Raw genomic sequence first — 26,738 nt, 5'->3', positions numbered from 1 at the left:
GGCAGGCAGGCAGGCGGACAGCTTGGTGTTTGATTGACTGGCTGGCAGGCAGGCAGGCGGACAGCTTGGTGTTTGATTGACTGGCTGGCAGGCAGGCAGGCGGACAGTTGGTGTTTGATTGACTGGCTGGCAGGCAGGCAGGCAGGCGGACAGCTTGGTGTTTGATTGACTGGCGGGCAGGCAGGCCATTTGATTGACTGGCGGGCAGGCAGGCAGGCGGACAGCTGTTTGATTGACTGTGTTTGATTGACTGGCTGGCAGGCAGGCAACAGCTTGGTGTTTGATTGACTGGCTGGCAGGCATGCAGGCGGACAGCTTGGTGTTTGATTGACTGGCTGGCAGGCAGGCAGGCGGACAGCTTGGTGTTTGATTGACTGGCTGGCAGGCAGGCAGACAGCTTGGTGTTTGATTGGCAGGCAGGCGGACAGCTTGGTGTTTGATTGACTGGCTGGCAGGCGGACAGCTTGGTGTTTGATTGACTGGCTGGCAGGCGGAAAGCTTGGTGTTTGATTGACTGGCTGGCAGGCGGACAGCTTGGTGTTTGATTGACTGGCTGGCAGGCGGACAGCTTGGTGTTTGATTGACTGGCTGGCAGGCGGACAGCTTGGTGTTTGATTGACTGGCTGGCAGGCGGACAGCTTGGTGTTTGATTGACTGGCTGGCAGGCGGACAGCTTGGTGTTTGATTGACTGGCTGGCAGGCAGGCAGGCGGACAGCTTGGTGTTTGATTGACTGGCTGGCAGGCAGGCAGGCGGACAGCTTGGTGTTTGATTGACTGGCTGGCAGGCAGGCAGGCGGACAGCTTGGTGTTTGATTGACTGGCTGGCAGGCAGGCAGGCGGACAGCTTGGTGTTTGATTGACTGGCATGTTTGATTGACTGGCTGGCAGGCAGGCAGGCGGACAGCTTGGTGTTTGATTGACTGGCTGGCAGGCAGGCAGGCGGACAGCTTGGTGTTTGATTGACTGGCTGGCTGGCAGGCAGGCAGGCGGACAGCTTGGTGTTTGATTGACTGGCTGGCTGGCAGGCAGGCAGGCGGACAGCTTGGTGTTTGATTGACTGGCTGGCTGGCAGGCAGGCGGACAGCTTGGTGTTTGATAGGCAGGCAGGCAGGCGGACAGCTTGGTGTTTGATTGACTGGCTGGCGGGCAGGCAGGCGGACAGCTTGGTGTTTGATTGACTGGCTGGCGGGCAGGCAGGCGGACAGCTTGGTGTTTGATTGACTGGCTGGCGGGCAGGCAGGCGGACAGCTTGGTGTTTGATTGACGGGCAGGCAGGCGGACAGCTTGGTGTTTGATTGACTGGCTGGCGGGCAGGCAGGCGGACAGCTTGGTGTTTGATTGACTGGCTGGCGGGCAGGCAGGCGGACAGCTTGGTGTTTGATTGACTGGCTGGGGGCAGGCAGGCGGACAGCTTGGTGTTTGATTGACTGGCTGGCGGGCAGGCAGGCGGACAGCTTGGTGTTTGATTGACTGGCTGGCGGGCAGGCAGGCGGACAGCTTGGTGTTTGATTGACTGGCTGGCGGGCAGGCAGGCGGACAGCTTGGTGTTTGATTGACTGGCTGGCGGGCAGGCAGGCGGACAGCTTGGTGTTTGATAGGCGGGCAGGCAGGCGGACAGCTTGGTGTTTGATTGACTGGCTGGCAGGCGGACAGCTTGGTGTTTGATTGACTGGCTGGCAGGCGGAAAGCTTGGTGTTTGATTGACTGGCTGGCAGGCGGACAGCTTGGTGTTTGATTGACTGGCTGGCACGGACAGCTTGGTGTTTGATTGACTGGCTGGCAGGCGGACAGCTTGGTGTTTGATTGACTGGCTGGCAGGCAGGCAGGCGGACAGCTTGGTGTTTGATTGACTGGCTGGCAGGCAGGCAGGCGGACAGCATTGACTGGCTGGCAGGCAGGCAGGCGACAGCTTGGTGTTTGATTGACTGGCTGGCAGGCAGGCAGGCGGACAGCTTGGTGTTTGATTGACTGGCTGGCAGGCAGGCAGGCGGACAGCTTGGTGTTTGATTGACTGGCTGGCAGGCAGGCAGGCGGACAGCTTGGTGTTTGATTGACTGGCTGGCAGGCAGGCAGGCGGACAGCTTGGTGTTTGATTGACTGGCTGGCAGGCAGGCAGGCGGACTGGCTGGCAGCTTGGTGTTTGATTGACTGGCTGGCAGGCAGGCAGGCGGACAGCTTGGTGTTTGATAGGCAGGCTGGCAGGCGGACAGCTTGGTGTTTGATTGACTGGCTGGCAGGCAGGCAGGCGGACAGCTTGGTGTTTGATTGACTGGCTTTGGTGTTTGATAGGCAGGCAGGCAGGCGGACAGCTTGGTGTTTGATTGACTGGCTGGCGGGCAGGCAGGCGGACAGCTTGGTGTTTGATTGACTGGCTGGCGGGCAGGCAGGCGGACAGCTTGGTGTTTGATTGACTGGCAGGCGGGCAGGCAGGCGGACAGCTTGGTGTTTGATTGACTGGCTGGGCGGGCAGGCAGGCGGACAGCTTGGTGTTTGATTGACTGGCTGGCGGGCAGGCAGGCGGACAGCTTGGTGTTTGATTGACTGGCTGGCGGGCAGGCAGGCGGACAGCTTGGTGTTTGATTGACTGGCTGGCGGGCAGGCAGGCGGACAGCTTGGTGTTTGATTGACTGGCTGGCGGGCAGGCAGGCGGACAGCTTGGTGTTTGATAGGCGGGCAGGCAGGCGGACAGCTTGGTGTTTGATTGACTGGCTGGCAGGCGGACAGCTTGGTGTTTGATTGACTGGCTGGCAGGCGGGAAAGCTTGGTGTTTGATTGACTGGCTGGCAGGCGGACAGCTTGGTGTTTGATTGACTGGCTGGCAGGCGGACAGCTTGGTGTTTGATTGACTGGCTGGCAGGCGGACAGCTTGGTGTTTGATTGACTGGCTGGCAGGCAGGCAGGCGGACAGCTTGGTGTTTGATTGACTGGCTGGCAGGCAGGCAGGCGGACAGCTTGGTGTTTGATTGACTGGCTGGCAGGCAGGCGGACAGCTTGGTGTTTGATTGACTGGCTGGCAGGCAGGCAGGCGGACAGCTTGATTGACTGGCTGGCAGGCAGGCAGGCGGACAGCTTGGTGTTTGATTGACTGGCTGGCAGGCAGGCAGGCGGACAGCTTGGTGTTTGATTGACTGGCTGGCAGGCAGGCAGGCGGACAGCTTGGTGTTTGATTGACTGGCTGGCAGGCAGGCAGGCGGACAGCTTGGTGTTTGATTGACTGGCTGGCAGGCAGGCAGGCGGACAGCTTGGTGTTTGATAGGCAGGCTGGCAGGCGGACAGCTTGGTGTTTGATTGACTGGCTGGCAGGCAGGCAGGGCGGACAGCTTGGTGTTTGATTGACTGGCTGGCAGGCAGGCAGGCGGACAGCTTGGTGTTTGATAGGCAGGCAGGCAGGCGGACAGCTTGGTGTTTGATTGACTGGCTGGCGGGCAGGCAGGCGGACAGCTTGGTGTTTGATTGACTGGCTGGCGGGCAGGCAGGCGGACAGCTTGGTGTTTGATTGACTGGCAGGCGGGCAGGCAGGCGGACAGCTTGGTGTTTGATTGACTGGCTGGCGGGCAGGCAGGCGGACAGCTTGGTGTTTGATTGACTGGCTGGCGGGCAGGCAGGCGGACAGCTTGGTGTTTGATTGACTGGCTGGCGGGCAGGCAGGCGGACAGCTTGTGTTTGATTGACTGGCTGGCAGGCGGGCAGGCGGACAGCTTGGTGTTTGATTGACTGGCTGGCGGGCAGGCAGGCGGACAGCTTGGTGTTTGATTGACTGGCTGGCGGGCAGGCAGGCGGACAGCTTGGTGTTTGATTGACTGGCTGGCGGGCAGGCAGGCGGACAGCTATTGACTGGCTGGCGGGCAGGCAGGCGGACAGCTTGGTGTTTGATTGACTGGCTGGCGGGCAGGCAGGCGGACAGCTTGGTGTTTGATTGACTGGCTGGCGGGCAGGCAGGCGGACAGCTTGGTGTTTGATTGACTGTCTGGCGGGCAGGCAGGCGGACAGCTTGGTGTTTGATTGACTGGCTGGCGGGCAGGCAGGCGGACAGCTTGGTGTTTGATTGACTGGCTGGCGGGCAGGCAGGCGGACAGCTTGGTGTTTGATAGGCGGGCAGGCAGGCGGACAGCTTGTTTGATTGACTGGCTGGCGGGCAGGCAGGCGGACAGCTTGGTGTTTGATTGACTGGCTGGCGGGCAGGCAGGCAGGCGGACAGCTTGGTGTTTGATTGACTGGCAGGCAGGCGGACAGCTTGGTGTTTGATTGACTGGCTGGCGGGCGGACAGCTTGGTGTTTGATTGACTGGCAGGCAGGCGGACAGCTTGGTGTTTGATTGACTGGCTGGCTGGCGGGCAGGCAGGCGGACAGCTTGGTGTTTGATAGGCGGGCAGGGCGGAGCTTGGTGTTTGATAGGGGGCAGGCAGGCGGACAGCTTGTGTTTGATAGGCGGGCAGGCAGGCGGACAGCTTGGTGTTTGATTGGTGTTTGATAGGCGGGCAGGCAGGCGGACAGCTTGGTGTTTGATTGACTGGCTGGCAGGCAGGCAGGCGGACAGCTTGGTGTTTTCTTGATTCATTAACAGTATTTCAGGTTTCCTGTTGTGGTCCTAGCTGGTTTAGGAGGACATGAACAATAGTGGATTGTCTATTGTTGTCCACATCGGCACTCTTTTTACTTGTTGATCTTAACTAATGTCACTGCTTGAATGCCCATGGCTGTGTGTTTACCTCTCTCCCCCCTCAGACAGGTGAGGTGCAGGTGAGTGATGCCTGTGTGTTCTAGCAGTGACTGTCCCCATCTACAGTGTGTTGGAGAGATCACCAAGGAAGAGCTCATCCTCAAGTCTCATGTGAGTCCACCTGTCCTGACGTTAACTAGGCTAGCTAAACTATCTTTATCATTATCTAATAGACGTTAACTAGGCTTGCTAAACTATCATTATCTAATAGACGTTAACTAGGCTAGCTAACTATCATTATCTAATAGACGTTAACTAGGCTAGCTAACTATCTTTATCATTATCTAATAGCATTCGCTGAAATAGAAACCATGATTAAATGTCCAAGACCTGGATGTTTTCCAAGAAATGAGGATGTTGTCATTGGAGAAGGCCTTGCTCTATCATGTTACTGTTGTTTTAGCTGCTGTCTGTCTGGGATTATTTCGTTGTCTCACCGGCCTGGTCACTGGAGCTAGTTGGTTATGTTTGTTTGTGTTTCAAGGGCCAGTGCCAAGACTGCAAAGTTGGAGGACCGAATCTTTGGGCGTGTCTGGAGGTGAGTGAAAAGTTGTAACTCGTTGGGACTTTTATTTTGTCATGTTTTGTAACTCGTTGGGACTTTTATTTGTCATGTTTGTTTTGTAACTCGTTGGGACTTTTATTTAGAAAGTTGTGATTTACCATTTTGGCCTCATGCAAATTGACTGTTATATAAATCCATTGTTTTCTGTGTTTGTAGAACGGCTGTGTGTATGTGGGCTGTGGAGAATCTCACACTGACCACAGCACCATCCACTCACAGGTGAGTGACCCTTGACCTCTACAACTCCCACATATAGCTACAGGACTAGATCAATATTCAGGATGGTTCAGGAGACACCTACAGAACTAGATCAATATTCAGGATGGTTCAGAAGATAATGAGAAAAGAGGTGTGATGCGGGAGGAGGCGAGAGTCCCCGGTTCCTAGAGGGGATGTTGGAGGAGACGAGAGTCCCGGTTCCTAGAGAGGGATGAGGAGGAGTCCCAGGTCCTATGTTGGAGGAGAGACGAGATGTCCCCGGTTCCTAGAGAGGGATGTTGGAGGGATGTTGGAGGATTTTGGGGAGACGAGAGTCCCGGTTCCTAGAGAGGGATGTTGGGGGATGTTGGAGAGGTGAAAGGGAGTTTGGAGGAGACGAGAGTCCCGGTTCCCAGGTCCTAGAGAGGGATGTTGGAGGAGACGAGAGTCCCGGTTCCTAGAGAGGGATGTTGGAGGAGACGAGAGTCCCAGGTCCTAGAGAGGGATGTTGGAGGAGACGAGTCCCGGTTCCTAGAGAGGGATGTTGGAGGAGACGAGTCCCAGGTCCTAGAGAGGGATGTCCCCAGGTCCTAGAGAGGGATGTTGGAGGAGACGAGAGTCCCAGGTCCTAGAGAGGGATGTTGGAGGAGATGAGAGTCCCAGGTCCTAGAGAGGGATGTTGGAGGAGACGAGAGTCCCAGTTCCTAGAGAGAGATGTTGGAGGAGACGAGAGTCCCAGTTCCTATTGCAGCACATGAGTGTATAAAACATTATAAACATTAGGATTTTTAATCCTTGAGACATGGATTGTGTATTTGTTTCATTCAGAGGGTGAATGGGCAAGACAAAATATTGTCAACCTTTTGAAGGGGGTATGGTAGTTCGTGGCAGTTGCACCAGTTTGTGTCAAGAACTGCAACACTGCTGGGTTTTTACGCTCAACAGTGTTAGAAATGAGGATTTCCTGTTTCGTCTCTACCCCCACAGAAGGATTTTCAGGTCTAGTCTCTACCTCCGCAGAAGGATTTTCAGGTCTAGTCTCTACCCCCACAGAAGGATTTTCAGGTCTAGTCTCTACCCCCACAGAAGGATTTTCAGGTCTAGTCTCTACCCCCGCAGAAGGATTTTCAGGTCTAGTCTCTACCCCCACAGAAGGATTTTCTCAGGTCTAGTCTCTACCCCCACAGAAGGATTTTCAGGTCTAGTCTCTACCCCCACAGAAGGATTTTCTAGGTTTTCTCTAGTCTCTACCTCCGTCTCACAGAAGGATTTCCAGGTCTAACCCCCACAGAAGGATTTTCCTAGTCTCTACCCCCACAGAAGGATTTTCAGGTCCTCTACCCCCAGAAGGATTTTCAGGTCTAGGTCAGGTCTAGTCTCTACCCCCACAGAAGGATTTTCAGGTCTAGTCTCTACCCTCACAGAAGGATTTTCAGGTCTAGTCTCTACCCCCACAGAAGGATTTTCAGGTCTAGTCTCTACCCCCACAGAAGGATTTTCAGGTCTAGTCTCTACCCCCACAGAAGGATTTTCAGGTCTCTACCCCCACAGAAGGATTTTCAGGTCTAGTCTCTAGTCTCTACCCTCACAGAAGGATTTTCAGGTCTAGTCTCTACCCCGCAGAAGGATTTCCAGGTGTCTCTACCCCCGAAAATTTTCCTCCTCTACCCCCACAGAAGGATTTTCCACTCTACCCTCAGGCCAAAGCCCCTCCCCGGTCCATGTGGTCACGGTTAGTCCTGGCGAAGACGTTTAAGCAGCCTTCTCCCAATCCTTATAGGTCCAAATAGCCAGTGAAAAACCCCGAAACCACCTCCAGGGATGGCAGGTGTCCTAGTGTTAGAGCGTTAGGCCAGTAACTGAAAGGTTGCTACATCGAATCCCCTGAGCTGTCAAGGTAAAAATCTGTCGTGCTGCCCCTGAACAAGGCAGTTAACTCACTCATCCCTTTCAGTCCTGACAGATTCTGTCTACACACTGAAGCTCTGCTCCTTAGGGGTGGGTGTTGTCATCCTTGCCCCTTTCTACCAACAGTAATGCAGACACATGAATAATGTCTGACCCCGTGTCTGACCTCTGTCTGTCTGTCTGTCTGTCTGACCTGTCTGTGTGTCTGTCAACAACAACAATATACTGTATTTGTTTGCTTGCTTATACCACCTTTATACATTCTATTACACCTTATAAATATCTAGAAACATTAACATGTTTATAACCTCTCTATAACAGGAGACTGGGCACAACCTGACCGTGAACCTGACCACTCTGAGGGTGTGGTGTTATGCCTGTGGGAAAGAGGTGTTCCTGGAGCGAAAACTGGGCCCTCACTGCCCTGTCCCCAGCACCAAGACCCTCGCTTCACCTCTCACCAACACACAGGTAATGTTATGCTCTGAAACCAACTTTGGTTGGTTGATATGCCGATTGGTTGGTCAATTGATTGGTCGGTCGGTTGATTGATTGATACATTCATTGATGCAGTCATTGAGTAATTGATAGATCGATCCCTGAATTCATTTTGATTGATTGATACCTAGATTGATTGATACCTAGATTAACTGATTGATACCTGAATTGATTGATTGATTGACTGATACTGAATTGATTGATTGATTGACTGATACCTTGATCCAGTGGAACAGCCACTTGACTAATTAATGACTGAATCTTAAAGCACTAAGTCATTATTGAAATGGTTGTCTAGCTAAAGCCACAACCCCGACCAAATCAACCTATAACATGAACACTGTACAGATTCAGTCATTGTTGATAATTATTTCACATCCTTTGAGACCATGTTTAAAGTCCATAATCATTCAGTTGTGTAACGTTGTTTTCTTTCTCTACGTAAAATGCAGGTGGTTCCACTGTTGTCGCCTCACGCTGCTGTGATAGGTCACTGTTTCGACGCTTATGGTTCTAATTGGGTTCTTCTGTCCCCCAGGAAGGTAGCAGGGTGTTTGGGCCGCTCCACCTCTCTGAGACTGCCCCCTACTGGTGGCTGTGAAGACCTGGGCATGGAGACCGAGGAGGAGGAGGACGAGCTCCGCCCCAGAGGTAACAGCATCATGTTGAGGCCCTGTGTTTACACAATGTGACATGTCTGCATTCTTACCTTTTTATTTGTATTTAAAGCTGCAATATGTCCATATTTGGGCGACCCTGACCAAATTCACGTAGAAATGTGTGTTATAGATCTGCCATTCTCTTTGAAAGCCAGTCTAAGAAGCGATAGATCTGTTCTATGTGTTCTAATTCTATGCTTCCCGTTCTTAAGTTTAATTTTCAGGTCTTTTATCTTCGTTTTTTTTTTAACACCAGCTTCAAACAGCTGAAAATTTAATATTCTTTTGGTTCTGGAAAATGTATTTCTCAACGGTTTAGATGGTACAATGATTCTCTAGATGGTACAATGAAGACTAGATTCTCTAGGTGGTACAATGATTCTCTAGGTGGTACTATGATTCTCTACACTATACTTGCTTGTTTTTTGTCACATAAACTAAAATTAGGTAAACTATTAGAATTTTAACAACCAAGAGAAGGCGGAACGATTTCTGCATGGTGCAGCTTTAAAGTGGTTTCATTAAACTGTCCAGCGTCATCTTAATTTCAATCAATCAAATTTATTTATAAAGCCCTTCTTACATCAGTTGCTATACTAAAGTGCTGTACAAACACCCAGCCTAAAACCCTTAACAGCAAGCAATGCAGGTGTAGAATTACATTTCTGACCAGGGCTTTAAAATACATGATGAAATCACACATGATATGACTATCACTGTTAAACTGAGTGCCTCCAGACCATAGTTCCCAAGTCTCTCAGCTGATCTCCTTGTGCTAAATCAAACTCCTAGGAGTTGAACATTGACTAATGAATCGAGGCTAGTAGCTGTCAAGGGGACGGGTGGCATTCAGGATAAATCTGTGTGTGGTTAGTGTGTGTCTCAGGACAGGTGTGTGTGTCTCAGGATAGGGGTGTGTGTGTGTGTGTGTGTGTGTCTCTCAGGATAGGGGTGTGTGTGTGTGTGTGTCAGGATAGGGGTGTGTGTGTGTGTGTGTGTGTGTGTGTGTCTCAGGATAGGGGTGTGTGTGTGTGTGTGTCAGGATAGGGGTGTGTGTGTGTGTGTGTGTCAGGATAGGGGTGTGTGTGTGTGTCAGGATAGGGGTGTGTGTGTGTGTGTCAGGATAGGGGTGTGTGTGTGTGTGTGTGTGTGTGTGTCTCAGGATAGGGGTGTGTGTGTGTGTGTGTGTCTCAGGATAGGGGTGTGTGTGTGTGTGTGTGTCTCAGGATAGGGGTGTGTGTCTCAGGATAGGGGTGTGTGTGTGTCTCAGGATAGGGGGTGTGTGTGTGTGTCTCAGGATAGGGGGTGTGTGTGTGTGTGTCTCAGGATAGGGGGTGTGTGTGTGTGTCTCAGGATAGGGGGTGTGTGTGTGTGTCTCAGGATAGGGGGGTGTGTGTGTGTGTGTCTCAGGATAGGGGTTTGTGTGTGTGTCTCAGGATAGGGGTGTGTGTGTGTGTGTCTCAGGATAGGGGGTGTGTGTGTGTGTGTGTCTCAGGATAGGGGGGTGTGTGTGTGTGTGTGTGTCTCAGGATAGGGGGTGTGTGTGTGTGTGTCTCAGGATAGGGGTTGTGTGTGTGTGTGTGTCTCAGGATAGGGGTGTTGTGTGTGTGTGTGTCTCAGGATAGGGGTGTGTGTGTGTGTGTGTGTCTCAGGATAGGGGTGTGTGTGTGTGTGTGTGTCTCAGGATAGGGGTGTGTGTGTGTGTGTGTCTCAGGATAGGGGTGTGTGTGTGTGTGTGTGTCTCAGGATAGGGGTGTGTGTGTGTGTGTGTGTGTGTCTCAGGATAGGGGTGTGTGTGTGTGTGTGTGTGTGTCTCAGGATAGGGGTGTGTGTGTGTGTGTGTGTGTCTCAGGATAGGGGTGTGTGTGTGTGTGTGTGTCTCAGGATAGGGGTGTGTGTGTGTGTCTCAGGATAGGGGTGTGTGTGTGTGTGTGTGTGTCTCAGGATAGGGGTGTGTGTGTGTCTCAGGATAGGGGTGTGTGTGTGTGTGTGTGTGTGTGTGTCTCAGGATAAGGATAGTGGTGGGTGTGTGTGTGTCTCAGGATGGGGGTGGGTGTGGTGTGTCAGGATAGGTGTGTGTGTGTGTGTGTGTGTGTGTGTCTCAGGATAGGGGGGTGTGTGTGTGTCTCAGGATAGGGGGTGTGTGTGTGTGTGTCTCAGGATAGTGGGGTGTGTGTGTGTGTGTCTCAGGATAGGGGTGTGTGTGTGTGTGTCTCAGGATAGGGGGGTGTGTGTGTGTGTGTCTCAGGATAGGGGGTGTGTGTGTGTGTGTCTCAGGATAGGGGGTGTGTGTGTGTGTCTCAGGATAGGTGTGTGTGTGTGTGTCTCAGGATAGGGGGTGTGTGTGTGTCTTCAGGATAGGGGTGTGTGTGTGTGTCTCAGGATAGGGGTGTGTGTGTGTCTCAGGATAGGGGTGTGTGTGTGTGTGTGTCTCTCAGGATAGGGGGTGTGTGTGTGTCTCAGGATAGGGGTGTGTGTTGTGTGTGTCTCTCAGGATAGGGGTGTGTGTGTGTCTCCAGGATAGGGGTGTGTGTGTGTGTGTCTCAGGATAGGGGTGTGTGTGTGTGTCTCAGGATAGGGGTGGGTGTGTGTGTCTCAGGATAGGGGGGTGTGTGTGTGTGTGTGTCTCAGGATAGGGGTGTGTGTGTGTCTCAGGATAGGGGGTGTGTGTGTGTGTGTGTCTCAGGATAGGGGGTGTGTGTGTGTGTCTCAGGATAGGGGTGTGTGTGTGTGTCTCAGGATAGGGGTGTGTGTGTGTGTGTCTCAGGATAGGGGTGTGTGTGTGTGTCAGGATAGGGGTGTGTGTGTGTGTCTCAGGATAGGGGGGTGTGTGTGTGTGTGTCTCAGGATAGGGGGTGGTGTGTCTCAGGGGGCTTTATAAATACATGATGAGGATATCACTCAGGATATGTGTATGTGTGTGTGTGTCTCAGGATAGGTGTTGTGTGTCTCAGGATAGGTGTGTGTGTGTGTCTCAGGATAGGGGTGTGTTCTCAGGATAGGGGTGTGTGTCTCAGGATAGGTGTGTGTGTGTGTGTCTTGTGTGTGTGTGTCAGGATAGGGGTGTGTGTGTGTGTCAATACTGTGTGTCTCAGGATAGGTGTGTGTGTGTCTCAGGATAGGGGTGTGTGTGTGTGTGTGTCTCAGGATAGGGGTGTGTGTGTGTGTGTGTGTCAGGATAGGGGTGTGTGTCTCAGGATAGGTGTGTGTGTGTGTCAGGATAGGTGTGTGTGTGTGTGTCAGGATAGGTGTGTGTGTGTGTGTCAGGATAGGTGTGTGTGTGTGTGTGTCTCAGGATAGGTGTGTGTGTGTGTGTGTGTCTCAGGATAGGTGTGTGTGTGTCTCAGGATAGGGGTGTGTGTGTGTCTCAGGATAGGGGTGTGTGTGTGTGTCTCAGGATAGGGGTGTGTGTGTGTGTCTCAGGATAGGGGTGTGTGTGTGTGTGTCTCAGGATAGGGGTGTGTGTGTGTGTCTCAGGATAGGGGTGTGTGTGTGTGTCTCAGGATAGGGGTGTGTGTGTGTGTGTCTCAGGATAGGGGTGTGTGTGTGTGTCTCAGGATAGGGGTGTGTGTGTGTCTCAGGATAGGGGTGTGTGTGTGTCTCAGGATAGGGGTGTGTGTGTGTGTGTGTGTGTGTGTGTGTCTCAGGATAGGTGTGTGTGTGTGTGTGTGTCTCAGGATAGGTGTGTGTGTGTGTGTGTGTGTGTGTGTGTGTGTGTCAGGATAGGTGTGTGTGTGTGTGTCTCAGGATAGGTGTGTGTGTGTGTGTCTCAGGATAGGTGTGTGTGTGTGTGTCTCAGGATAGATGTGTGTGGTTAGTGTGTATCTCAGTAAAGATGTGTCTCTCTCCAGGTCTGACGGGACTGAAGAACATAGGAAACACCTGCTTTATGAACGCAGCCCTGCAGGCCCTCTCTAACTGGTGAGAACCTATACCAAACCCCCCTCTAACCTTCTGAGAACCTATACCCCAACCCTGCAGGCCCTCTAACCTGTGAGAACCTATACCAAACCCCTATCTAACTGCCCTGCAGGCCCTCTCTAACTGGTGAGAACCTATACCAAACCCCTATCTAACCTTTCACCCTTACCCCAGCCCTGCAGGCCCTCTAACTGGTGAGAACCTATACCAAACCCCTCTCTAACTGGTGAGAACCTATACCAAACCCCTCTCTAACCTTTCACCCTTACCCCAGCCCTGCAGGCCCTCTCTAACTGGTGAGAACCTATACCAAACCCCTATCTAACCTTTCACCCTTACCCCAGCCCTGCAGGCCCTCTAACCTGTGAGAACCTATACCAAACCCCTATCTAACCTTTCACCCTGACCCCAGCCCTGCAGGCCCTCTAACCTGTGAGAACCTATACCAAACCCCTATCTAACCTTTCACCCTTACCCCAGCCCTGCAGGCCCTCTCTAACTGGTGAGAACCTATACCAAACCCCTATCTAACCTTTCACCCTGACCCCAGCCCATTCAATGGAGAGGGAGATACACAAAAAGAAAGAGGTGGAATGGGTTCACACTCATGGAATGTTGCATAAAGCTTACTTCATTAATCAATGTTTTACTGCATCAGGGATTGTGTACATCGACGTTTCGGCTTTACCTTCAGAGTGGAGGTACAATTTACTTTAATTCAAAACAGAATTTATAAAGAACTTCAGATGAGCAGCAGGTGCTTCTAATCAGGGTTACCATAACAACAGATGAGCAGCAGGTTCTTCTAATCAGGGTTACCATAACAACAGATGAGCAGCAGGTGCTTCTAATCAGGGTTACCATAACAACAGATGAGCAGCAGGTGCTTCTAATCAGGGTTACCATAACAACAGATGAGCAGCAGGTGCTTCTAATCAGGGTTACCATAACAACAGATGAGCAGCAGGTGCTTCTAATCAGGGTTACCATAACAACAGATGAGCAGCAGGTGCTTCTAATCAGGGTTACCATAACAACAGATGAGCAGCAGGTGCTTCTAATCAGGGTTACTATAACAACAGATGAGCAGGGTGCTTCTAATCAGGGTTACTAAACAACAGATGAGCAGCAGGTGCTTCTAATCAGGGTTACTATAACAACAGATGAGCAGCAGGTGCTTCTAATCAGGGTTACCATAACAACAGATGAGCAGCAGGTGCTTCTAATCAGGGTTACCATAACAACAGATGAGCAGCAGGTGCTTCTAATCAGGGTTACCATAACAACAGATGAGCAGCAGGTGCTTCTAATCAGGGTTACTATAACAACAGATGAGCAGCAGGTGCTTCTAATCAGGGTTGCCATAACAGATGAGCAGCAGGTGCTTCTAATCAGGGTTACCATAACAACAGATGAGCAGCAGGTGCTTCTAATCAGGGTTAGAGGAACTCTGCCTAGTAGGCCAGCATCCCGGAGTCACCTCCTCCAGGACCATATCACCTCCACCCTACCTGACACCCTAGACCCACTCCAATTTGCTTACCGCCCAAATAGGTCCACAGACGATGCAATCTCAACCACACTGCACACTGCCCTAACCCATCTGGACAAGAGGAATACCTATGTGAGAATGCTGTTCATCGACTACAGCTCGGCATTCAACACCATAGTACCCTCCAAGCTCGTCATCAAGCTCGAGACCCTGGGTCTCGACCCCGCCCTGTGCAACTGGGTACTAGACTTCCTGACGGGCCGCCCCCAGGTGGTGAGGGTAGGCAACAACATCTCCACCCCGCTGATCCTCAACACTGGGTGCGTTCTGAGCCCTCTCCTGTACTCCCTGTTCACCCACGACTGCATGGCCACGTACGCCTCCAACTCAATCATCAAGTTTGCGGACGACACAACAGTGGTAGGCTTGATTACCAACAACGATGAGACGGCCTACAGGGAGGAGGTGAGGGCCCTCGGAGTGTGGTGTCAGGACAATAACCTCACACTCAACGTCAACAAAACTAAGGAGATGATTGTGGACTTCAGGAAACAGCAGAGGGAACACCCCCCTATCCATATCGATGGAACAGTAGTGGAGAGAGTAGCAAGTTTTAAGTTCCTCGGCATACACATCACAGACAAACTGAATTGGTCCACTCACACAGACAGCATCGTGAAGAAGGCGCAGCAGCGCCTCTTCAACCTCAGGAGGCTGAAAACATTTGGCTTGTCACCAAAAGCACTCACAAACTTCTACAGATGCACAATCGAGAGCATCCTGTCGGGCTGTATCACTGCCTGGTACGGCAACTGCTCCCCCCTCAAGCGTAAGGCTCTTCAGAGGGTAGTGAGGTCTGCACAACGCATCACCGGGGGCAAACTACCTGCCCTCCAGGACACCTACACCACCCGATGTCACAGGAAGGCCATAAAGATCAAGGACAACAACCACCCGAGCCACTGCCTGTTCACCCCGCTATCATCCAGAAGGCGAGGTCAGTACAGGTGCATCAAAGCTGGGACCGAGAGACTGAAAAACAGCTTCTATCTCAAGGCCATCAGACTGTTAAACAGCAACCACTAACATTGAGTGGCTGCTGCCAACACACTGACTCAACTCCAGCCACTTTAATAATGGGAATGATGGAAAATGATGTAAATATATCACTAGCCACTTTAAACAATGCTACCTAATATAATGTTTACATACCCTACATTATTCATCTCATATGTAGACGTATATACTGTACTCTATATCATCTACTGCATCCTTATGTAATACATGTATCACTAGCCACTTTAACTATGCCACTTTGTTTACATACTCATCTCATATGTATATACTGTACTCGATACCATCTACTGTATCTTGCCTATGCTGCTCTGCACCATCACTCATTCATATATCCTTATGTACATATTCTTTATCCCCTTACACTGTGTATAAGACAGTAGATTTGGAATTGTTAGATTACTTGTTGGTTATTATTGCATTGTCGGAACTAGAAGCACAAGCATTTCGCTACACTCGCATTAACATCTGCTAACCATGTGTATGTGACAAATAAAATTTGATTTGATTTGACCTCTTCACTGTTGAAGTTGAGACTTCAGTTCAGTTCTGTGAAGGGAGTAGTACACAGCGGTGGAGATCTTCAGTTTCTTGGCAATTTCTCACATGGAATAGCCTTCATTTCTCAGAACAAGAATAGACTGACGAGTTGCAGAAGAAAGTGCTTTGTTTCTGGACATTTAGAGCCTGTAATCGAACCCACAAATGCTGATGCTCCAGATACTCAACGAGTCTAAAGAAGGACAGTTTTATAGCTTCTTTAATCAGCACAACAGTTTTCAGCAGTGCTAACATAATTGCAAAAGGGTTTTCTAATTATCAATTAGCCTTTTTAAAATGATCAACTTGGATTAGCTAACACAACGTGCCATTGGAACACAGGAGTGATGGTTGCTGATAATGGACCTCTGTACGCCTATATAGATATTCCATTAAAAATCTGCCATTTCCAGCTACAATAGTCATTTACAACATTAACAATGTCTACACTGTATTTCTGATCAGTGTTATGTTATTTTAATGGACAAAAATATGCTTTTCTTTCAAAAACAAGGACATTTCTGTGTTATATTACGAGATCCATTTCTCAGTGTTGTGTTACTAGATCCCTTTCTCAGTGTTACATTACTAGATCCCTTTGTCAGTGTTGATCCCTTTCTCATTGCTAGATCCCTTTCTCAGTGCTAGTGTTACATTACTAGATCCCTTTCTCAGTGCATTGCTAGATCATTACATTGTGTTAGATCCCTTTTACTAGATCCCTTTCTCAGTGTTACATTGCTAGATCCCTTTCTCAGTGTTACATTGCTAGATCCCTTTCTCAGTGTTACATTGATCATTTCTCAGACATTGATCAAGATACGACACGAGAGGTGTCTGTATATAATATATTACAGAATGTGGTGCGAGTACAATCTCTCTCTTTCTCAGTCTCTCTCTCGTTTTCTCTCCTCTTTCTCTCTCTCCAGTCCTCCGCTAACCCAGTTCTTTGTGGAGTGTGGAGGTCTGGTGAGGACAGACAAGAAGCCTGCTCTGAGTAAGAGCTACCAGAAACTGGTGTCAGACCTCTGGCACAAGAACAGGTACACATCTCATTCTCTCAGTTTAGTCTACACACGTATCTACTTGCTCGGGTGCTGTTTTACCCTGCCAGTTTGTAACATGTTAGGGTCTGCGGCCTCAGAAATGAGGGCAATCCTGGAATGACCTACAGGTATCCCTCTCATGGCTCAAAGTAGAGGAGATGGTGACTTCATCACTACTTGTTTTTGTAAGAAGTATTGACATGTGGAATGCACCGAGCTGTCTGTTTTAAACTACTAGCACACAGCACACAGCTCAGATTTAAACCACTAGCACACAGCTCAGACATACATACCCACAAGACATGCCACCAGAGGTCTGTTTAAACTACTAACACACAGCTCAGACACCCATACATACCCCACAAGACATGCCACCAGAGGTCTCTTCACAGTCCCCAAGTCCAGAACAGACTATGGGAGGTGCACAGTACTACATAGAGCCATGACTACATGGAACTCTATTCCACAGTACTACATAGAGCCATGAATACATGGAACTCTATTCCACAGTACTACATAGAGCCATGACTACATGGAACTCTATTCCACAGTACTACATAGAGCCATGACTACATGGAACTCTATTCCACAGTACTACATAGAGACATGACTACGTGGAACTCTATTCCACAGTACTACATAGAGCCATGACTACATGGAACTCTATTCCACAGTACTACACAGAGCCATGACAACATGGAACTCTATTCCACAGTACTACATAGAGCCATGACTACATGGAACTCTATTCCACAGTACTACATAGAGCACATATGTCAGAGTCAAGGCCCGCGGGCCACATCCGGCCCGCGAGAAGGTTTTTTACGGCCCCTGGGATGATCTTGATTTATTATTAGAACCGGCCCGCAGACCGCAGCAAGCCGGCAGCCCGCAGATCTTTTACACGCACCAATACTACATTTCCCACAATGCAACGGTGACGCACCGAGCAGTAGGCTGCTTCATTTCAATATTTATTGGCACAGTCGTCAGCATCACAGTAAAATTAACTTTCAGATACCCATCAAAAATGGCAAAACGGAAGGTGGACACTGAGAACCGGGGGTTTCAAACAAGGTGGGAGTCGGAGTATATGTTCACGGAGGTAGCTGGAAAACCTGTGTGTCTTCTGTGTGGAGAAAGTGTGGCGGTACTGAAAGAGTATAATCTGAGACGACATTATGAAACGAAACACGGACAAAAACAAGAATATGGACATGGAACAAAGGCTACAAAGGCAGAGGAATTAAACGAGGCCTCAAATCTCGACAGGCTCTGTTCAAAAGCCAAATCACAAGGCCAGGCTGCTGTCAAGGCCAGTTTTATTTTGGCAGAAGAGATCGCTAAATCAGCCCGGCCATTTACGGAGGGGATTTCATCAAAAACTGCATGATTAAAGTTTGTGACGAAGTTTGCCCAGAAAAAGGCAACTCTTTTTAAATGTGAGTCTGAGCAGAAACACCATTGCCGAGAGAGTAGACCAGTTGTCCATCAATCTAAAAGAGCAGCTTGTGAAAAAGGAAAAGATTTCATTGCATATTCCTTGGCTGTGGATGAGAGCACCGACATTTCTGACATTGCCCAGTTGTCAATTTTCATCCGCGGTGGACTCCAGCCTAAGCGTGACAGAGGAGTTTTTGGCTTTACGTCCTGCATGGCACAACTACGGGGCATGATTTGTATGAAGAGGTGTCAAGATGTGTAAATGAGATGGAGCTGCCTTGGGAAAAACTCGTGGGTTTGACAACCGACGGAGCACCTGCGATGTGTGGACACAGGAGCGGACTGGTGGCGAAGATAATGGGAAAAGATGCAAGAGGAAAACGCGACAGGTGAGCTGACAGCTTATCATTGTATCATACACCAGGAAGCGTTGTGCGGTAAAGCCTTGAAAATGGAGCATGTAATGAGCATCATCACGCGCACAGTTAACTTTATCAGAGCCAAAGGTTTGAATCACCGCCAGTTCAAGGCATTTCTGACGGAGTTAGAAACGGAGCATGGTGATTTGCCTTATCACACAGAGGTGCGATGGCTAAGCCAGGGAAGGTGCTTCAAAGATGTTTTTGAGCTTCGTGAGGAGATTTGTCTGTTCTTGGACAGCAAAGGGAAAGACACAACACAACTCCGAGACGAAATGTTTCTGTGTGAAATGGCTTTTCTGTGTGACATTACGAGTCATCTGAATGCAATGAACTTGCAGCTGCAGGGTCGGGATCATGTCATCTCTGATATGTACAGTACAGTGAAGGCATTTAAAACCAAACTGACTCTGTGGGAGACGCAGATGCGGAAAGAAAATTTGAGCCACTTTCCCAGCTGCCAGACCATGAAAGAAAGCTCTCTACCAGTGCGTTCCCGAGCGCACAGTTGGCTGATAAAATAGGTATGCTTGCCGCTGACTTTCGACGCCGATTTGCTGACTTTGAAGCACAAAAAAGCAGGTTGGAACTGCTCGGTAACCCATTTGCTGTTGACGTGGAAAGCTCACCACCAAACCTCCAAATGGAGTTGATTGACCTCCAATGCAATGATGCACTGAGGGCAAAATATGCGGCAGTGGGTGCTGCGGAGTTCGCCCGTTCCTCCCCGACACAATGCCCCAGCTGCGCATCCAGGCTGCTCAAACGTTGTCTATGTTTGGCAGCACATACCTGTGTGAACAACTTTTTTCTTTGATGAACCTGAACAAAACATCACACAGAAGTCGACTTACTGCTGAACACCTCCACTCAATTCTGAGGATTTCCTCAGCTCAGAGCCTTACCGAACATTGATGAACTTGTGGAAAAGATGGGACACCACCAAGTATCACCCTCAACCTCAAACAAGTGAACATTACTGTGCAATCACATATTTAGAGTTTTTACTCAGTTCAAGTTTAAAAGTTAAAGTTTAATATTTGTTTTCACTGCATGTTACTTCTCCTTAAACAAAGTGTTGTTTTTGATTAATAGATTTTTGCACTTTATTTTATTGTATTTCAATCCAATTATATTTTAAAAATATTTCAGTTGAGTGGATGATAGAAAATTGCTATTATTGTTTTTTTCTTTGAAGTAAATTTAGCCCACTTTTGCTAAAATAGAAAATATAGGCTACTGATGGTGCCTTGAATACGGTTTCTTTCATTTAATGTTCATGTTATGGGGATTTTTATATAAAGGAAATTTGTCTTTTGTGTCTGTTGAAAATTAAAGATTACTGACAGAGCCATAAGAAAATATTGCTTTATTTATCTGATCATATTGGAATATATTTGTTAGGTTTTCAGTAGGTTCAATTAGGTTCACTAGACTATATGCGTCATTTAAAAATTTTTCAATGAACATTCGAACAGTCCGGCCCTCGGCTTGTAGCTAAATTTTTTATTTGGCCCTCCGTCCATTTGACTTTGACACCCCTGACATAGAGCAATGACTACATGGAACTCTATTCCACAGTACTACATAGAGCCATGACTACATGGAACTCTATTCCACAGTACTACATAGAGCCATGACTACATGGAACTCTATTCCACAGTACTACATAGAGCCATGACTACATGGAACTCTATTCCACAGTACTACATAGAGCTACATGGAACTCTATTCCACAGTACTACATAGAGCCATGACTACATGGAACTCTATTCCATAGTACTACACAGAGCCATGACAACATGGAACTCTATTCCACAGTACTACACAGATCCATGACTACATGGAACTCTATTCCACAGTACTACATAGAGCCATGACTACATGGAACTCTATTCCACAGTACTACATAGAGCCATGACTACATGGAACTCTATTCCACAGTACTACATAGAGCCATGACTACATGGAACTCTATTCCACAGTAGTACATAGAGCCATGACTACATGGAACTCTATTCCACAGTACCACATAGAGCCATGACAACATGGAACTCTATTCCACAGTACTACATAGAGCCATGACAACATGGAACTCTATTCCACAGTACTACACAGAGCCATGACAACATGGAACTCTATTCCACAGTACTACATAGAGCCATGACTACATGGAACTCTATTCCACAGTACTACATAGAGCCATGACTACATGGAACTCTATTCCACAGTACTACACAGAGCCATGATGACATGGAACTCTATTCCACAGTACTACATAGAGCCATGACTACATGGAACTCTATTCCACAGTACCACATAGAGCCATGACAACATGGAACTCTATTCCACAGTACTACATAGAGCCATGACAACATGGAACTCTATTCCACAGTACTACACAGAGCCATGACAACATGGAACTCTATTCCACAGTACTACATAGAGCCATGACTACATGGAACTCTATTCCACAGTACTACATAGAGCCATGACTACATGGAACTCTATTCCACAGTACTACATAGAGCTACATGGAACTCTATTCCACAGTACTACATAGAGCCATGACAACATGGAACTCTATTCCACAGTACTACATAGAGCCATGACTACATGGAACTCTATTCCACAGTACTACATAGAGCCATGACTACATGGAACTCTATTCCACAGTACTACATAGAGCCATGACATGGAACTCTATTCCACAGTACTACATAGAGCCATGACAACATGGAACTCTATTCCACAGTACTACATAGAGCCATGACTACATGGAACTCTATTCCACAGTACTACATAGAGCCATGACTACATGGAACTCTATTCCACAGTACTACATAGAGCCATGACTACATGGAACTCTATTCCACAGGACTACATAGAGCCATGACTACATGGAACTCTATTCCACAGTACTACATAGAGCCATGACTACATGGAACTCTATTCCACAGTACTACATAGAGCCATGACTACATGGAACTCTATTCCACAGTACTACATAGAGCCATGACTACATGGAACTCTATTCCACATCAGGTAACTGATGCAGCAGTAGAATCAGATTTAAAAACAGATAAAAATACACCTTAGGGAACAGCGGGGACTGGTGGAAAATAAGTTATTTAATAATAAACCCCAGGAAGAGTCGCTGCTGCCTTGGCAGGAACTAATGGGGATCCATAATAATTGTTATACTTAATAAATAGAAATACCAAATAGTTCCTCACATTGCTTGAACGGTTGTTGTCAGGGCACCATTGGAAATGATACCCTGGTCTCAGTGGGTCCTCCTGGTTAAATCAAGGTTCATAATAAAAGCCAATGTACGCTATTCTTCTTCTGTGGTGTTACACACAGTCCTAACCCTTTTCTTCTGTGGTGTTACACACAGTCTAACCTTTTCTTCTGTGGTGTTACACACAGTCCTAACCTTTTCTTCTGTGGTGTTTGACAGTCCTAACCTTTTCTTCTGTGGTGTTTGACAGTCCTAACCTTTTTCTTCTGTGGTGTTTGACAGTCCTAACCTTTTTCTTCTGTGGTGTTTGACAGTCCTAACCTTTTCTTCTGTGGTGTTTGACACAGTCCTAACCTTTTCTTCTGTGGTGTTTGACAGTCCTAACCTTTTTCTTCTGTGGTGTTTGACACAGTCCTAACCTTTTCTTCTGTGGTGTTTGACACAGTCCTAACCTTTTCTTCTGTGGTGTTTGACACAGTCCTAACCTTTTCTTCTGTGGTGTTTGACACAGTCCTAACCTTTTCTTCTGTGGTGTTACACACAGTCCTAACCTTTTCTTCTGTGGTGTTACACACAGTCCTAACCTTTTCTTCTGTGGTGTTTGACAGTCCTAACCTTTTCTTCTGTGGTGTTTGACAGTCCTAACCTTTTTCTTCTGTGGTGTTTGACAGTCCTAACCTTTTTCTTCTGTGGTGTTTGACAGTCCTAACCTTTTTCTTCTGTGGTGTTTGACACAGTCCTAACCTTTTCTTCTGTGGTGTTTGACAGTCCTAACCTTTTTCTTCTGTGGTGTTTGACACAGTCCTAACCTTTTCTTCTGTGGTGTTTGACACAGTCCTAACCTTTTTCTTCTGTGGTGTTTGACACAGTCCTAACCTTTTCTTCTGTGGTGTTTGACACAGTCCTAACCTTTTCTTCTGTGGAGTTTGACACAGTCCTAACCTTCTTCTTCTGTGGTGTTTGACACAGTCCTAACCTTCTTCTTCTGTGGTGTTTGACACAGTCCTAACCTTTTCTTCTGTGGTGTTTGACACGGCTGTTACTGAAGGTCATTCCCAGGCAGACAGATGGGCTCCTCTGCTCTTTCTTCTCTGGGGCGTTCTTCTTCTCTGGGGCTGTTACTGAAGGTCATTCCCAGGCAGACAGATGGGCTCCTCTCGTTCTTCTTCTCTGGGGCTGTTACTGAAGGTCATTCCCAGGCAGACAGATGGGCTCCTCTGGGGCGTTCTTCTTCTCTGGGGCTGTTACTGAAGGTCATTCCCAGGCAGACAGATGGGCTCCTCTCGTTCTTCTTCTCTGGGGCTGTTACTGAAGGTCATTCCCAGGCAGACAGATGGGCTCCTCTCGTTCTTCTTCTCTGGGGCTGTTACTGAAGGTCATTCCCAGGCAGACAGATGGGCTCCTCTCGTTCTTCTTCTCTGGGGCTGTTACTGAAGGTCATTCCCAGGCAGACAGATGGGCTCCTCTCTGTTCTTCTTCTCTGGGCCTGTTACTGAAGGTCATTCCCAGGCAGATGGGCTCCTCTCGTTCTTCTCTCTGGGGCTGTTATGGGTCATTCCCAGGCAGACAGATGGGCTCCTCTCGTTCTTCTTCTCTGGGGCTGTTACTGAAGGTCATTCCCAGGCAGACAGATGGGCTCCTCTCGTTCTTCTTCTCTGGGCTGTTACTGAAGGTCATTCCCAGGCAGACAGATGGGCTCCTCTCGTTCTTCTTCTCTGGGGCTGTTACTGAAGGTCATTCCCAGGCAGACAGATGGGCTCCTCTCGTTCTTCTTCTCTGGGGCTGTTACTGAAGGTCATTCCCAGGCAGACAGATGGGCTCCTCTCGTTCTTCTCTGGGGCTCTGAAGGTCATTCCCAGCAGACAGATGTCCTCTCGTTCTTCTTCTCTGGGCCTGTTACTGAAGGTCATTCCCAGGCAGACAGATGGGCTCCTCTCGTTCTTCTTCTCTAGGGCTGTTACTGAAGGTCATTCCCAGGCAGACAGATGGGCTCCTCTCGTTCTTCTTCTCTGGGCTGTTACTGAAGGTCATTCCCAGGCAGACAGATGGGCTCCTCTCGTTCTTCTTCTGTTACTGGGTCATTCCTGTTACTGAAGGTCATTCCCAGGCAGACAGATGGGCTCCTCTCGTTCTTCTTCTCTGGGCTGTTACTGAAGGTCATTCCCAGGCAGACAGATGGGCTCCTCTCGTTCTTCTTCTCTGGGGCTGTTACTGAAGGTCATTCCCAGGCAGACAGATGGGCTCCTCTCGTTCTTCTTCTCTGGGGCTGTTACTAAAGGTCATTCCCAGGCTTCTCTTGTTCTTCTTCTCTGGGGCTGTTACTGAAGGTCATTCCCAGGCAGACAGATGGGCTCCTCTCGTTCTTCTTCTCTGGGGCTGTTACCAAAGGTCATTCCCAGGCAGACACATGGGCTCCTCTTGTTGTTCTTCTCTCAGGCTGTTACTGAACCAGTAAAGGTCATGTCTGTCTTTCCTCAGCCCACCATCGCGAGCATTGAACTGATTCAACAGTCCGTTTCTCTTAAGTTTGACACCATTCTGTGGTCCATACAGTGTCAGTTCACTGTTTGTTCTGCAGTTTTAGTCAGGGAATATTCATTTGTCACGCTGCTCTGCAAGGCAGGCTGTTATAACTACCATTATAACTATACCATTATAACTATACCATTATCACTATACCATTATCACTATACCATTATCACTATGTAACCATATCATAACTATACCATTATAACTATACCATTATAACTGTGTAACCATATCATAACTATATCATCATAACTATTTAACTAGATCATTAACTATTTAACTAGATCATTAACTATCATAACTAGATCATTATACCTATATCACTATCTCATTGTACCTATATCACTATCTCATTGTACCTATATCACTATCTCATTGTACCTATATCACTATACCTATATAACTATATTATCTCATTGTACCTATATCACTATACCTATATAACTATATTATCTCACTATACCTATATAACTATATTATCTCATTGTACCTATATCACTATACCTATATAACTATATTATCTCACTATACCTATATAACTATATTATCTCATTATACCTATATAACTATATTATCTCATTATACCTATATCACTACCTATATAACTATATTATCTCATTATACCTATCACTATACCTATATAACTATATTATCTCATTGTACCTATATCACTACCTATATAACTATATTATCTCATTATAACTATATTATCTCATTATACCTATCACTATACCTATATAACTATATCTCATTATACCTATATCACTACCTATATAACTATATTATCTCATTATACCTATATCACTACCTATATAACTATATTATCTCATTGTACCTATATCACTATCTCATTGTACCTATATCACTATCTCATTGTACCTATATCACTATCTCATTGTACCTATATCACTATCTCATTGTACCTATATCACTATCTCATTGTACCTATATCACTATCTCATTGTACCTATATCACTATACCTATATAACTATATTATCTCATTGTACCTATATCACTATACCTATATAACTATATTATCTCACTATACCTATATAACTATATTATCTCATTGTACCTATATCACTATACCTATATAACTATATTATCTCACTATACCTATATAACTATATTATCTCATTATACCTATATCACTACCTATATAACTATATTATCTCATTATACCTATCACTATACCTATATAACTATATTATCTCATTGTACCTATATCACTACCTATATAACTATATTATCTCATTATAACTATATTATCTCATTATACCTATATCACTACCTATATAACTATATTATCTCATTATACCTATATCACTACCTATATAACTATATATTATCTCATTGTACCTATATCACTACCTATATAACTATATTATCTCATTATACCTATATCACTACCTATATAACTATATCTCATTATACCTATATCACTACCTATATAACTATATTATCTCATTGTATCTATATCACTACCTATATAACTATATCTCATTATACCTATATCACTACCTATATAACTATATTATCTCATTGTATCTATATCACTACCTATATAACTATATTATCTCATTGTACCTATATCACTACCTATATAACTATATTATCTCATTATACCTATATCACTACCTATATAACTATATTATCTCATTATACCTATATCACTACCTATATAACTATATTATCTCATTGTACCTATATCACTACCTATATAACTATATTATCTCATTGTACCTATATCACTACCTATATAACTATATTATCTCATTGTACCTATATCACTACCTATATAACTATATTATCTCATTATACCTATATCACTACCTATATAACTATATTATCTCATTGTACCTATATCACTATACCTATATAACTATATTATGTCATTGTACCTATATCACTATACCTATATAACTATATTATCTCATTATACCTATATAACTATATTATCTCATTGTACCTATATCACTACCTATATAACTATATTATCTCATTATACCTATATAACTATATTATCTCATTGTACCTATATAACTATATTATCTCATTATACCTATATAACTATATTATACCTATATAACTATATTATCTCATTATACCTATATAACTATATTATCTCATTATACCTATATAACTATATTATCTCATTGTACCTATATAACTATATTATATCACTATACCTATATAACTATATTATCTCATTATACCTATATAACTATATTATCTCATTATACCTATATAACTATATTATCTCATTGTACCTATATCACTATACCTATATAACTATATTATCTCATTGTACCTATATCACTATACCTATATAACTATATTATCTCATTATACCTATATCACTACCTATATAACTATATTATCTCATTGTACCTATATCACTATACCTATATAACTATATTATCTCATTGTACCTATATCACTACCTATATAACTATATTATCTCATTGTACCTATATCAC

At 46.6% G+C, this 26,738-nt stretch overlaps 1 protein-coding gene across 1 annotated transcript in view; it reads left to right on the top strand.

The window, feature by feature from the left end:
- Positions 1 to 26,738, top strand: part of LOC135558080 (ubiquitin carboxyl-terminal hydrolase 33-like) — a 62,950-nt gene that overhangs the window by 6,676 nt on the left and 29,536 nt on the right. The window contains 7 exon segments of the mRNA XM_064991830.1: positions 4,727 to 4,832; positions 5,206 to 5,259; positions 5,443 to 5,505; positions 7,714 to 7,863; positions 8,433 to 8,541; positions 12,401 to 12,470; positions 16,506 to 16,619. Of these exon segments, the coding sequence (XP_064847902.1) occupies positions 4,749 to 4,832; positions 5,206 to 5,259; positions 5,443 to 5,505; positions 7,714 to 7,863; positions 8,433 to 8,541; positions 12,401 to 12,470; positions 16,506 to 16,619 (644 nt within the window). The 5' untranslated portion in view covers positions 4,727 to 4,748.

Source organism: Oncorhynchus masou, chromosome 17 (assembly GCF_036934945.1).
Source record: "Oncorhynchus masou masou isolate Uvic2021 chromosome 17, UVic_Omas_1.1, whole genome shotgun sequence".
NCBI lineage: Eukaryota > Metazoa > Chordata > Actinopteri > Salmoniformes > Salmonidae > Oncorhynchus > Oncorhynchus masou.
This window is presented reverse-complemented; position numbering and strand designations above follow the sequence as displayed.